Raw genomic sequence first — 14,762 nt, forward strand, 5'->3', positions numbered from 1 at the left:
CACCACAACCTGACTGTGGTCTTCCGCCTGCCAGCCGCCATGATGGAACAGCTGAAGGTCGCGTTCTCAGCGTGCGTGGATCTCTGCTTGCTATGAGAAGCTTGTCCTGACGTGTGATGCAGCTACCGCAACGAGGATCGCTTCGCTGACTTCACCGTCGTCTACGGCGACAAGAAGTGCAGAGTATGTACTTCGCTCCTTTCGCGGACAGGGTACGTGCTGACGGTCATAGCTCCACCGCTGCTTCATCGCCGCGCACTCGAAGTGGTTTGAGCGCTGCTTGTCCGGATCTTTCAGCAAAGACACCGAGTGCGTGATCGAGCTCAAGGATGGCCAGCCAGAGGCCGTCGACCGCATGATCCAGTACTTCTACGACTTCGACTACGATGGCGATCTTGGAAACGACAGTATCGCAGAGCGGAAACCATACCAGAAGAAAGCGGTTGACAACGTGCAGCTGCACGCGCACGTCTACGAGATCGCCCACAAGGTAAGACCTGTCTGTGACGAAGCCAGACGTCCGAGATCGGCATCAGATTCATTCACAAGTATGGAAGGCTGATGTGAAAGCAGTACGAGATCCCGGAGCTCAAGACCCTCGCTCTGACCAAGTTCAAGCAAGCCTCTGCACCTGTGCTCACCAACGGGAATCAGATGCTCGGCGCAGCCTACACAGTCTACAAGTGTATCGAGCTTCCTGATCACGACCGCACACTTCCAGGTTAAAGACGCAGTCGTGGACATGTGGGTCATCGGTGCCTATGAGTTCATTGGCCACTCAAAAGCTGCCATGATTTCGCTAGCTGCTGCGATTCCTGAGTTCGCCGTGGACTTCCAGTTGCGGTTGCTCTGTGGCGTCACACACCAAATCACACTGGAGTGCTCGAAATGCGGCCGGGTCAAATATACCAGTCGCAAAACGATCACTGCTGGGGAGGGAGATACTGTGAAGTGCGATGTCTGTGGCCTTCAACCTATCAAGGATGCGATGAGGCTGCAGGGTGTGGTCAAGATGACTAAATTCCGGTGAGCTGGAGCAGAACTCGACGAGGCAAGAGAATTACATCGGAGAGCGGATCGATGACTGTGGGAACATGAAGACTACTCGCGGTTGGAGAAGGTCGTGCGTAACAAGTGATGGGTCTTGGCACCGCGTATCGGCCGAAGGAACAGCTGAAAGAAAAGCGATACCAACGCGACATCAACTTCGTAGCACCTGTCGAGAAAGATCCCTACGTTGGCAGTGCCTCATCTCCTGCGATCTCTATCACGGCTGCGGTCTCGTCGTCCATCCCTGTCGCTATCGCGATATCTGTCGTCACGATCCCTATGCCTTCGCGGAAGCTCCCTGTCATGATCGTCATCACGCTCATCCATCTCCCGCTCCTTCCTCCTTCGTCGCTCCTTCTCCTTCCTCCGACGATACTCCTCTTCACTCTCATCGTCTTCGTCATGCCGCCGGCGATCTCTATGCTTGTCACTCCGGCGACTTTCATCATGATCCCTGTCACGCTCGCGCCTGCGATCTCGTGTATCGCCGTCCTTCCTCCGCTTCTCTCGCTCCTTCCTCTCAAACTCCTCTTCATACTTCGCACGCTCGTCCTTCTCGCGCTTCTTTTGCAGCTCCTCCTCCGTGAACATCTCTCCCGTCTTCTTGTCCCTCAAGAGGATTGGATTGTAGATCTTCACTTCCTTCCCACCTTTCGCAGCCCTGCCCCATGCTCCCATCTCTGACGCAAGCGATTTGTCCTCTTTCGCACCGATACCGAGCAGATTCGCTCTCCTCTCTGGCAGCTTGCCAGTATCTTTGACTAGCTTCTTGCCTTTCTGGCTGCCAATGCCTTCGCCGTCTTTCCAGCCCATACCTCGCAGCATAGCAGCTCCAAATTGCTCAACTGGTACTCGTGCATAGTCGTCTAGGCTGGGGAGTTCTGGAGCTTCGGTGTAGTCGTGCTGGAAAGCATCGCCCTCAGTCATCGTGTCTTCCACATGCGCAATCGTAAGGCTCTTGTCCGTGGTCGTCTTCCCAAGTAATGCATCCATAGCCAGCTCATCGTCCGTCTTCTGCCGTGGCGTCTCTTCTTGTGCGTCCTCTGCTCGAGCTGAGGACTCTGCCTGTTCCGGCGTATCGCCATTCGCTTGACCCTCCTCATCTCCATTCTCTCTAGCGTTCTTAAACGTATTCAGTCCAAACTTCGGCTTCTTTGCCTGATCCGCTGCCTCCACGTCTCGCATCTTCTGAGCCATATTGGCATCCTGTCCAGGCGCATCTCCAGGCAACCCACTCTTCTGCCTTTTCCGCTTGTTGGCTGCTTCTTTCCAGTCGCGGTTTGAGATTCTGGGTATGATAAGAGGTCCGGCCTCTTCCTTTTTGCGACTCTCATCCACAGCTCCGCCAGCGCTCTTATCGAAGTGTGAAACTTTTTCTACCCGGCCGAGTTCCACGCCATCATCGTCGTCCTCGTTCAGGGTCGCACGTGGTCGTTTGTGACCATTTGTTGATGATGGAGGCGCCTTGCGCTTCGCGCCGAGCGACAGTGAGATCTTGCTATCGCTCATGTTTGGGTGATGTGCAGTTGCAAGTGGTGGTGGTGGTCAGTAAAGTGACATAGAGTTTTTGGACCAGATCCGGGGCACGAGTCATGTGTTTGTAATGTCACGTGCTAGCAAGTTGTCACTTTGGCATAGCAGGAACGACGATTTGTGATGAAAGCCAATACGCCTGCCATCGTGGTAACATTCATCTACAAACATCATGTGTGCGATTCTGTCGTGTCCCCCAATTATTGAGATGTCTGAAACGATCTCGGCTTGCCGGCTTCAAGACCGGCTACATCAGAGGCGATGTGCGCTGGCGTACCCGAGTCGGGTAGAAACAATGTTACCCACCGCTTCGACGATGAAAGGCTGCATGTTGTCTGACTTCTTATGTCAACGACATGCCGTCCGCTGCACCCCGAGACAATACACTTCGTATCATACATCACGACATTGCGATAATCACGCTTACGCGAAGTCATCGACTTCGCTAACATACTCTGGCTCGTCTGGAGACATTTGGAAGAAGAACGGTTCGAGTACAGCACCGCCGTTGAAGCCCAACGACCACAGGATCAACGACTCGTGGCTGAACCCTCAGGATACGGTCCCACTACTCCACCGTAACGCCATGCGAGTCGAGAAGCGACCACCATGAGTCGGTGGTGGCGGCCACGAGCAGTCCGGCTTCGTGGCCGACCGAAGTGGCCATGGCCCGACACATTCGCCACGCCTATAAGCCGACAGCGTTATTGCATGCAAACGGCAAACAGCCACATCCTGGAGACTAGCCAGGCTGAAGTATCCGAGGCTTCCGTCTCTTCAGCCTCTCGCCCAGCGAGAGGGACACAGCCAGCTGATAATTTGCAGCCAAGAAACACACCTACGTGAAAATTGCAGCGACACTACAAAAACACGTAGGGGATTAGGTCGAAACAAGCACCGCTATGTTCGCCGTGTAACTCTAAACAAGGCTATAGCTTTAGATTTGTCGAAGCTGCAATATTGCCTTTGTACGGAGGGTACGAAGTCAACGACTTCGAAGCTCGCTGTAACTTAACTACAAGCCCCGCAGAACCAGCCCACGCTCCACACTGACCAAACCGCCCAAAACAACTGGTGGGATTATGTTCATTTCTGAAGGTGTTGTTCTATCTCTCTATTCACATCCACACCACCTTGTTCTTCGTTCTGCTGCGTCTATAGTCACAATGTGTATCTACTGCGTTCTTCTGACCCCTGCTGAATATGATATTCTCCAATCTCTCTGGCACTGAGTCGCATAGGGCGTTGATCCAGTCCATATTCTCCTCCCTTATCTGTTGCCATCGTTCTTGACACAGCTCAGCCACTATCTCATCAGACCAGTGAGGTCGTTGTCGTATGTACTGCTTCAGAGGGCTCCACACGTTCTCAATGGGTGCGAAGTCTGGTGATCTGGCGTGGTTGAAGAAGTAACGATATGGGCCTTCAGTCCTTGACAGCCCCATTGACTGCTTCATTCGCTCCACCTTGTTGTTTTTCTGAGCAACCCCATGGCCACTGTCATTATCCTCCTCAAGCGCAAATAGAATACGGTCGTCAGAGCCAGGGTGATAGTAGTAGTGTGTATCTGGATACACATCCTCGACCCAGTCCTTCACAACGGGCAATATCTGGCTGCAGTAGATGTCTTGATTCATCTTGTCGTTGCTGTTCGAGTGTACCTCATATTGAATCAATGGGGACATGTTGTTGTACCATATGGCTCCCCATAGATGGACACGCTTCTGATTCTTATCCATGTCGTCGTAGGTCTCTCTCACTTGGATACAATCAGGCTTGCGTCTCTCTGCGTTGCCACGCTTTCGAATGATATAGGCCTTGCCTTCAGGGTCCCAACCAAAGTGGACCTCATCACTCCATCTCACATGCCTCCAGTCTTCCGGTCTTGGATAAGTCATAAGCATGCGAAGAGCCCATCGCACCCTTGAGCGTGCCAGTGAGGTGGATATCCATTCTTTGCTCTCAGCAATGTAGGTTGAATGGCCTCTGTTCCTCATATTCCTTCGCAGTGTCTCAGCTGAGCAAGAATCAATGTCAGCTCTCCAGAGCAGATTGCCCCATGACACATGATGGCCTTCATAGTGGTAGTTCTCAAGCAGCCGTTCACACCGGTCCAAGTCCTCCTTGGATAAGAGCTGATCTGGTCCGGAAGGTGGAGGTTCTGGAAGGTGATATGGCTGTCTTGAGCCTGCAGTGTCCAGAGCATTGCGCACCTGATGCCTTGTGGGTGCGAAGAGCGGTTTGAAGGTCTTAACAAGGTCTCTTTGCGAGCACTTGATGCCCTTAAGTCTGCAGTAGTGATAGGCTCCTACTATCTGATTCTTTTGAGGTGTTGAAAGGTGTTTGGTCATCTTGCAGTAGCTTCTCCAATCCAAGAAACAGGTGAAAAGTTTGCGACGGTAGCATGCGACAACAACACCACATATAGCCAATCCAAGCACGACAATTTGTTCAGTGATGTATCCAGATACGTATATAAGTTTGCTGGTTGCAATGGGCCTGATATTGGATAAAGAAAACACGATTGAAGATGTGGTGTTGTTTTTTGGTGGAGGTGGGCGCTTTGGTCCGTATGACGCGTGCAGCCCTCGAACAAACCGGTTAATAGCCCGCGCTGTTATCAGGTGGATGTGTTTCTAGGCTTCGAATTATCAAATGGCTGTGACCCCCTCGCTAGCGAGGGGCTGAAGTTGACGAAAGCCCCGGATAGACTTTCCCCAGCCGCGACGCAGCTTGCAAGTTGCAGCAAGTTGCAGAAGGTTGACGAGGATTTTGCTGATGGCAGAAGCCAAAGCATACAGTCCTGGGCATAGTTTTTACAACCCCTGTATTTACGCTAACCCCTTCCGGCTATCCATGTCCATCTCAGAAGGTGTTGCTACCTTCAATCTCACTATCAAGAATGGGCCAAGCTCACACCTGAGGACATACAACGTATATGCAAGAGTATGCGAGAACGCTGCGAGGCAGTAATAGCCAACAATGGAGGACACACCAGGTGGTGAGCTACGCCAAGCAGTGGATACATCCTTCCTAATGAGGAAAGGTGGAAGAATAGGGGTTGTAAAAACTATGCCCAGGACTGTACTCGCGCCTGAGATAACCGACCAATGACAGGCTAATCCTGGTCTAAGAGGCCGTATCGTACGCGCCTTAAGGACTAGCGAGTGAGCATTTTCGACTTCATCTGCTGGCTTCTGCTAGAAGTGAGCATCATGCAGACCTGACGTCTTGCTGCCTCCTGCTTGTACTTAACATGTTGCCTTGAACTTCTTGACTTAACAACAGAGTTGGTCGCAATTCAGAGACCCACCTCATAGCATGGTCAGCATCCTCGAAGATACTGGATGCTTGATATGTCTGGGATGTAGTGCTTGAGAACAACAACATCAACCTTGAGCTTTGCGATCCCACCACAAGCATGATGGAGAACGGGAGATATTGTGTGTCGGCGAGCGCAGCATTTTGTCCTGGACTTCGATCTTTTCTCCGTCCTGGGTGAGTGGCCGACGCTGCATGTGTTGGTCAGCTACCGACCATGGTCATCTGTGATCGCACTGGCACCCGTTGTCATTGCATACGTGCCACTCCCACGCCGGGCTGGGCTTCTACAACACGACTGAATTCGTTGGGCGCTCCATAAATCTATACAACAGCTGAGGCGGGCAAAGCCGTGAACAACGACTAGGCTTCTAGGCATCGAAAGCGTAGCAGGCTTGACAACTCACCAGCCTCTTCGTTTGTTCTTCGCGCTGGAAAGGACAGTTTCCACTCCTTGTGGCGTGGTTGGCATTCAACACACATGGTGCTCAGGGTTCTGTCCACGCTGCAAAGCGATGAGAACGTGGTACAAACCCTGATTGAATCATCTCCGTTTCAGCCCGGACAACGAGCTACCTGGAATTTCGCTTGCTCGTGGTACGACCACACTCTCGATCTGGGCCGCGGGCCATTTCTGCTTACCTGCCACGCCTGCGTCCTACTACATTCAATGCTCAACTTATCCAGTGAGGTGACCCGGGCGCCGATATTGGAGGAGCAAGGCGGGGAAATCAGGCATGATCGGTACATGCAGACATGGTTGACGGACTTCCAATCCAAGGATCCTCCCTTTCCCCTCCATGACCCTGTATGCTGTCAGAATCAACGTCAATCGGCCTACTTGGCCAGTCAACATTACCTCAAACCACTACGGCAACTGGACCTGGGAAGAATGCCATTCCTGCCAGCAGGTCATCATGGTCCGCATTCAATGCTCGAGAATACAGTGCTGACATGGCTCATCTTAGCCATGTTGTGCATCGTCGCTGTTTCTAGGTCGGATTCCATCTACACAACAATCAACATGTCCGATATCACCGGATCCTGGAGGGAGACCAATGGTACGCGAGCGTTGCCTCAACCTCATACCTCGTCGACGCGCTCATCAAGCCTCCCGGATCACACGCAGTCTGCTGGCCCCGAAATGGCGATCCGCTTTAGATGGCCATGGAAGCTAGAGGCCTGCACTGTTGTTCTTCTGCGATTTGTTGCACAGCCGAAAGGACAGGTGCAAGGATTGATCGAATGAGTCCAAATTGTGTCTTTGCAAGTACGAGACGCTTCGAAGGTCAGCATCAAGAACTGCTCCAGCCTCCGTGTCAGTGCAGAGGCTCTTCCTGGCTGGACCGTTCTTCACATGACAAGCACCAAGGCGGATCCGTTGAGATGGGGCAGAAGTGTCCGTCCGGTACGGAACCCAGTGCCTAAGCGCAGCCTCGAAAGGCGAACAACCTCTTCCGGCGTGGCAAATCAACATCGACATTCAGGTCGTAGACGGTCCAAGTGCCTCAATCTATGGCTGGCTGACTGACTCGCTGCATTCTCGTGTAAAGCAGACACGACGTAGAGAGAGAACGAAATCCTCGCTCAACGGCTTGAAGACCCTCGGCTTTGTGCACATTGATCTACCGCATCGATTCACGCTGGGCACGGCACGACATGCAGGTACATTTGACAAATGCAGGTACACGAAGCGCAGTAGTCGCAGATACGACAACAACAAAGCGAACTACGACGATGTAGCCTCGAAATTCGACGCCTCACTGCAGGTCGACTTTATTTTCGCGACGCGGGATGCTCTTTGGCAGCGCGTTGCAAGCCGAGGACCTTCTGGTGTACTTGTTGTTCTGGCTTTCGTCCACAAGTCCGGCACTGTGGAGCAAGGTCGACCTCAATGCCGTGACATGTCAGTCTGTGGGGATTCGCAGGTGCATCCGCATGTCACATCAACGTGCCACGCCCATCGTCACGAAGGATCCGACGGCTCCACGACTTTGCCACCTGCGAAGCGTGCAAGCTCTCAGCTCTCTCGTCCTGCGACACCAAACAGCGGCGACGCGCACACAGGTCTGGGAGCTGATAAGCCGTGGCATCACCGCTCGAAGCGAAGTTGAAGCGAGACATGAAAGTCATGTGAGCGAGTTCCTGTGTGTCTCCGCCGTGATTCATGAACCCGTGATTGTTCGGCGATTCGGCTGCTCGAGGACCCTCCATCTCGAGAGTACAATCCTGGGTGCTGACCGAGTGCATGAAGCCGGGATCTAGGGTTCTCAACAACAGCGCCTCTCGAGATGGAAATTGTCATTTCCGCTGAGAACCGTGGCCATCTGGACAAAATACCGCACAGGCGGACAGACGCGCAGTGAAGAGTTACGGAAGAACCGCGTGTAGTCGTAGGTTTCCTTCCCAGATACCGCGGCGGCATGGTGCGAGCCACCGTCTCCGACAGCTCGTCACCAGTACTAACAAAATAGGTGAGCTTGCAGGGATAAGCTCTTTCAATCTCGTTTACAGGCGATCTTTGCCTGGAATCGTCGAAAGCAGAAGTCCTGGCACGTCGTGACGGCGGGAAAGTCTTCACAATTCCCCGGGGAGGTCAAGCTTCGATGGCCCGGCACCAAGGACGGCTCTGACGGGCCAAAGTCAAAGATCCAGATGCCGCGAAGCAACAGACTGATGAGGCTTGCGAGCTTCCCGTTTGAGCTAGGCCGAGACCAGGCAGCACATGCCGAAAGACCAATGGAACAAATACCACTTTAATGAACACCAAGAGGACGTCTAGCCCGAGATTATCACTTGTCGACTCCAGCAGCGAAGTTCCGAACATCTGGACAGCACTTACCAGGACACAATGCACGTGGAAGCGGGCGCTGTAGTCCATGACCACATGCAGACTGCTGCAAAAAGACAAAGTAAGTTCGCAGAGCTCTCCACAAAGTGACATGTGCAGTCGAGATGAGCAAAACACTGTTCCTGCAGCTCGAGATTAGCTGTCAGCTTTCGTGTACCTGTGTATCTGCTGTAGTTCTGATGTTCAAGGTGACACTGGATCAAAGTAGGTGCAGAGGCGTCCTATCTCGGCCGTTTTGCAGTTGTGCCATGACGTGGCGCTGAAGCCGCATACGTGTGAAAGCAGAGTTCCGCTGTGCATACTGCGTACATTAGTCGCGCTGCTAAAGAAACACGCACCAATGGCAGAAACATTGGGCATCAAATGTGCATGCGTACCGAGCTTGTTGTTCGCAAGCTGGCCACAGTCGTCGACACGAAGATTGCTCTGACACGAACAGAAACACCGACGTCAAGCCAGATGTTGTGCGCAATCTGCGAGGTGTGAGATTCGTGCACGTCTTCTCGAAGATGATCACCTTCTAGGTGATACAGGCTGTCGGTGCTGTGACCCTGCGGGCGGGGCGGCCTATGTGCTTCTGGCGGCTTGGGTTTTCCTTCGAGAAGACGCTGCGTCGGAGAGTGAAACACTGGCGTGGAGAAGTGCAGAGCGGTCGCTGGGTCGTCTGCAAGCCGGTCCCACGGTTGTCGATCGCCGCCACCATTGGTGGAAGTGCATCGGAGACAAGGGACTGTTCCTGTTCCTGCAGTAGACCCTGAGCCTGTGTTTCAAGCCGCCGTCTGCCAGCAGCAGCACACGAGAAGACGCAGCGTGACGGCAGAGAGTCTTCGCAGCTGCACCAGTACACCATACAACGAGACGCGAGACGCGTCGTTTTTGACTCGGCTCTCGCATCAGCGGTAGGCCATGGTCAGCGTCAGTGTGGCCACCATGGAATGTGCTACATGCCCAGTGGCAGCGCCTGCACGACGCCGTGTCTCCAACAACGCTATGGATGCAGCAAGCTGTGAGCCCACACACGGCGTGATGCTCACGAACGGAAGCGTTATTGGAAGAGTCGTCGACACACAGTGTCTTGAGTGTTGAATTGTGCCCAGCGAATCCCCACCGAGGGTCTCGAGCGGATGTGATATCGCCTTCCGGCACAGTTTATCGATTGGAAGTGAAGCCGTGTCGGTTGGCTGATGGTGGCGCTCCAGTCTGACCACACACGCTGGTGGCGCTGCAGTCTGGCCACACACGCTGGGGGTGTTGGCGACGAGAAGAAGCAGCAGCAGCAGCAGCAGCAGCACACAGCGTGCCACAAGCTTTCAGTACAGTATCACCATGCAGCAGACGCTCGCCTCACCAGTTGTCAACAAGTAGAATGCCTGCACAACAACACCAGCGACTGACTGGTCGCGCGCAGAACCTGCGGCCATGCGCGCGCATGAGACCTGGCAGCGAATTGCGTGCAAGCTTGTCACAGAACGGATTCCTTCGCCGGGGCCGAGCCTCCGAGGATGCGGCCCTTCTGCCAGCTGCCACCACGCCAATCAGTCGTCTGTTTGTCGCTGCAGCACGCTGACTTGCACAGCGATTCTGATTCAAACGTCGCCATTGAAAACCACGGCACCACGAAGAGATTCATGGCTGTGTGCATGCAGGCCATGATACAGTCGCGACACAGCTTTCAGCCCAACGCCGCCACTGCGAATGGCGGAGACAGCGACGCAGACGCAGATGCCAACAGCGCTGTGACCTCGTATGTCGGTATTTCATGGGCACTTTCACGTGGACCAAATGAAGACTTGACGAGGTGGCCTTCGCACATACCGATGCGCGCTGTGAAAGGCCTGCAGGCCGCAGAGGCGCAGCACCGCAACCATGGCGGTCGACGAATTATGTCCTAGTGTGCTGCACAGAGACGAGCCAATTAATCGTATTCACGCAGCCGGGATAGAGGAACTAGGGCGGTGCTGGGGTGGGCGTACCTGCATCGACGCTCGTTGGTCGTGTCCTGCTCGCCGGCTTCAGCGCCTGTGCGTCCCATCCCATGGACCCAGCACTCGTCCCGACGTCCCCATGAGCTAACTCGAATCGCGTGCACACTACTCTGGCACTAACTTTTGTACCTGGCCAACGTCTTTTGGGCCAACCTTTCGCTCGCCGCGTCGCCCGGCTGATCTGTCTCAATCGGCCTTTCTCCCCATCAATTCGTCCAACGCCTAGGTCCAGGGTTTATCTTAACTTGGTCGACGCTCTCTTCTTATCCGCTATCGTCATCTCTTGTACTTCTTTTGACTGTTCCCTTTAAGGTCTCAATTCGATCTGTGCTTTTTGTGCAAGACTCGGATCGAACCTCGTCATTCCTTTGAAACACTTCTTCTACACTAACTTCTTGTGCGACCATCGACGAAAAAGTTCCCTTGACGACCGACAACACCCCGTACAACTTGAGACATCATCACGCCTCGTGGTCGTCCACAGCCATTCCTTCCGACCTACATCTCGATCTGCCCCGACCCGGACTCTGTACAGTGCGACACTATCATCAACAACTACCAATCTAATCGGAACCTGAGGCGGAACTCTTATTGAATGTTTCGAGCCAACTGAGACCACTACTACACGACGACAACAGAAAACTTGGTAGGTCCGCTGGTAGCGATGCGGACCGTACCTCCACTCTCGCGTGCTAACAGCATGGTCAGCAGAAATACCTAGCAATGGAATACGCACACCAAACTACGCCTCCAATGGCGCAAAGTCCATTTTTCTATTACCAACCAGAGCCAAGCCCAGAGTCAAGACAACATGGCCACTTCACCCCTCACCCACAGCAACCGCATGGCCTTCCAATGACAATCGTGCCATCGAGCCCAGAGCAGATGATGCACTACCAGCAGCAGCAGCAGCAGGCAATGTACCACCGCCCACAATCTGCGCACATCTACTACCAGCAGCACGCATATGGACCACCTCCAATGCTTACACCAGACGCTTCGCCTCGCCAACAGCAGAAACCCCATTATGTCATGCAGCACGAAGCCCATGGCCTAGTACCGATCGATACCGAATGCCATTACTTCCCAGCGACGCCCACTCTCTCAGCATCTGGATCATTCAGCTCGGCTTCGACTCCTCCACCAACGTGTGACATCATCCCAACTCCAGTGAATGGACAGAGCGTGTTTTTCGCCAAGCCACAAATGGTGTACCAGCCTGCAGTGAAGCAAGGCTGTGAAGAGGAGGTGTTTTCTGAGGTGCTGGCAGGCGGTGACTGGACGCGCCCTGGCTCCCCGCCAATGACGCCAGTGTTTCTCTCGCACCACAATTCTGCTTCTGCAGCCAGCGGCACATCCTACGAACTCGCAACGGGATCCAACTCGAAGCAGGTGTCACCATCGCCATCGCCCGTGCCTCGCTCGGTCGCTTCCGAACAGGACGTGTGCGACCCTCGGAATTTGACGGTCGGCATTTCAAGTGCCGACTTCGCAAACGCGCCATCTGCGGATACCAGGGAGCACATTTTACCCCTGAGAGACGAACATCACGTTCAGATTGCTGCACCAAGTGAACTCGTGCAATACGCCGGCTACCCGACCTTCGAGCCCATCTTCGATCTCGACACTGAGGACGAGTTCTCTGGCATGGTCGCGTACGCTCAACCAGACATCAACTACCAAGACAGCAAGCGCCAACGCCTCGACCTTGTGCCAGGCCTCATCGAGGACGACGGTTTCTTCAGCGACGAGAGCTTCAGCGACGAAGACGAGATGGCACACGGCGGCTTCTCACCACTGTCCGAGTTTTCGGTGCCGGAAGACTCTGCTGCCGCGCAGTCCAAGTCGAAACGCAAGACCACCAAGAAGGTCGAGCTTGCCATCAACACTGCGCAGTCGACTACTCAACAGGCCTCAACCGCACCAACATCAGGTGCAGCCAGCACAACATCTGACAACAACGACTCTGCCGCCCCAACACCAACCCAAGGCAGCAGCGTTTCTCGCCGTGGTCGCAAGCAGTCCCTGACAGATGACCCCTCCAAGACCTTCGTCTGCACTCTCTGCAGTCGTCGCTTCCGCCGACAAGAACACCTCAAACGCCACTACCGGTCGCTCCACACTCACGAGAAGCCCTTTGAGTGCTCCGACTGCGGCAAGAAGTTCTCTCGCTCCGACAACCTGTCACAGCACCAGAGGACACACGGCGCCGGTACCATGGTCATGGGTGTTCTCACACAGCCAGGCGAGCACCAGATGCACCAACAACCCATCGAATCCGTCAACGGCGGTGATGCAGGCAGTGTGATCCGGCCCAAGCAGGAGCAGCAATACCCGCCACAACATCTCTACCCTCAACAACATCGAGTCAGCCCAGACGCCCACGAGCTCGGCTCGATGCTGTTCGACGTGACCTCACAGATGGCTGGCTCAAGCTCAAGCAGCGTTGGCTACTCCGATGGCGACTTCAGCCCGTCTTCCCAAGACAGGAAGCCATCGCAGAAGAAGCGCAAGCGGGAAGAATAGAATGTTTCTTCTGCCCGACTTTTTCTTTCTGTTGCCTCCGCTTGCTTGCTTGTAGACATGGATGATGACCTATCATGCCACATCACTGGAGGGGCACTGCTCTGATACGAATATCACGTCGTCACGCTGGGGGATATCATAAAAAGGACTGCGGCGAAACCCAATCACACTACCTCTACACACTCTTCGATTCGATGCGGCATCAACAGCACGAAGCATTCGGGCCGTACTACCTTTTCTTCCCTGGACATTCTTGCCATTCGCTGTACAACATAATACTTCTTCTCCTGGGCTCGGACACATTCTTCCACAATCCACCTTTTTACTCTTGGGGCTTTTTGGGGCATTGCTGTTGATGGAATTACCGGGACAAGCATGTTTCAAAAACGTGCTTTGTTCGTGATCTTTCTCGCTGCTCGCGCGCGAAGCTGAATGTATATCCCAACCTTTTCTTTTGTGATTGGTTGTGTGATGGGGATTTGTATGTATCACACCGCCACCCGAAGACCTGCCTGTCTGGATAGCTACTGCATCCACAGCCCTCCTGCGCTGGTCGAGGAGAGTGGTGAAGAGTGATGGGCTGTGGGAACTGTAACTACTGTACTATAGAGCAAAAGTGATTGGTCTCTTGATATCATCTACCTTCGCATCTCTTCTCTTCCACCCCACATCACCTCACCGTCAACGCATTTCCTGTTCATCACCTTACTTCGTATCTAATCGTACCATGTGGCGACACTCCCCACCACTTGCGACTCATGTCCACCGCAGCACACCAGCACGGGCACCGCACAACGAAACAACCATGACTTGCGTGCTTGCGGGCTGACAGCCACACAACGTTTGTCAACATCAAACGCGTCTCGCGTCATCGACAACCAGAAAACGCCAGCATGCCCAAAATACGTCTTGTGCCTGTACCTGCACCTCTACATGTCATGGGCACGCCTCTCAGCCGCGGTGCATGTGTGCTCGCTGCTCGGACGATTCAAGATCTCTGACGCCGCGGCTTTCGTTCATCCTTACACTGTGCATGATGCATGAGAAGCTTTGTTGTACCTTGCACAAGTGTTGGAGACACCTGCATACGACCACTACTAGCAGGTTGATGGTGATGGCCAATCATGGAAGTCACGCTATTTTATCACGTCGCTGTTTCATGAGAACAAGTGTCAACAGACTACTGCGCCGCTACGCTGACGAAAGATGCCCACCGGCGTGCAAACTACTGCACAGCGGCCGAAGATTGAGATCGCGCTGGAAGAGTCGTAGGGCTTGCATAAGGGCAGTACACTACTACGTAAGCCAGGCACGCCAGGCCATGTGCTACTGTCGCACGCAGGAGTCTGGGAGTTGACGTTTCTCTTGTCAGTGTGCTTGCTATTCTTGAACACGGGACGAGAAGAAGTGGCGGTTAGCTCTCGGCAGATGCAGTCCTTCATCTCAGATTGCAGGAAGGCGAAACCAGTCTGTTCTGTTGTCTCGTGCATGACGGG

The 14,762-nt window shown here is 53.8% G+C and overlaps 3 protein-coding genes across 3 annotated transcripts; 2 read left to right on the forward strand and 1 right to left on the reverse strand.

Annotated features, from left to right (window-relative positions):
* Positions 1–39: 39 nt before the first annotated feature.
* Positions 40–726, forward strand: CLAFUR5_04710 (uncharacterized protein; the record flags this gene model as incomplete). The annotated part of the gene is made up of 4 exons (XM_047903858.1): positions 40–71; positions 123–183; positions 233–490; positions 574–726. 4 exons carry the CDS (start codon positions 40–42, stop codon positions 724–726), a joined length of 504 nt encoding a protein of 167 aa, XP_047761286.1.
* A 522-nt stretch (positions 727–1,248) lies between these two features.
* CLAFUR5_04711 (Pre-mRNA-splicing factor spp2) lies at positions 1,249–2,559 on the reverse strand (the record flags this gene model as incomplete). Its single annotated transcript, XM_047903859.1, has 1 exon — positions 1,249–2,559. The coding sequence occupies one exon, from the start codon at positions 2,557–2,559 to the stop codon at positions 1,249–1,251; it is 1,311 nt and encodes a 436-aa protein (XP_047760317.1).
* An 8,904-nt stretch (positions 2,560–11,463) lies between these two features.
* On the forward strand, positions 11,464–13,266 carry CLAFUR5_04712 (C2H2 finger domain transcription factor sebA; the record flags this gene model as incomplete). Its single annotated transcript, XM_047903860.1, has 1 exon — positions 11,464–13,266. The coding sequence occupies one exon, from the start codon at positions 11,464–11,466 to the stop codon at positions 13,264–13,266; it is 1,803 nt and encodes a 600-aa protein (XP_047761284.1).
* Positions 13,267–14,762: the final 1,496 nt, after the last annotated feature.

The sequence above is a fragment of the Fulvia fulva genome, chromosome 4 (assembly GCF_020509005.1).
Source record: "Fulvia fulva chromosome 4, complete sequence".
NCBI classification, from domain to species: Eukaryota; Fungi; Ascomycota; class Dothideomycetes; order Mycosphaerellales; family Mycosphaerellaceae; genus Fulvia; species Fulvia fulva.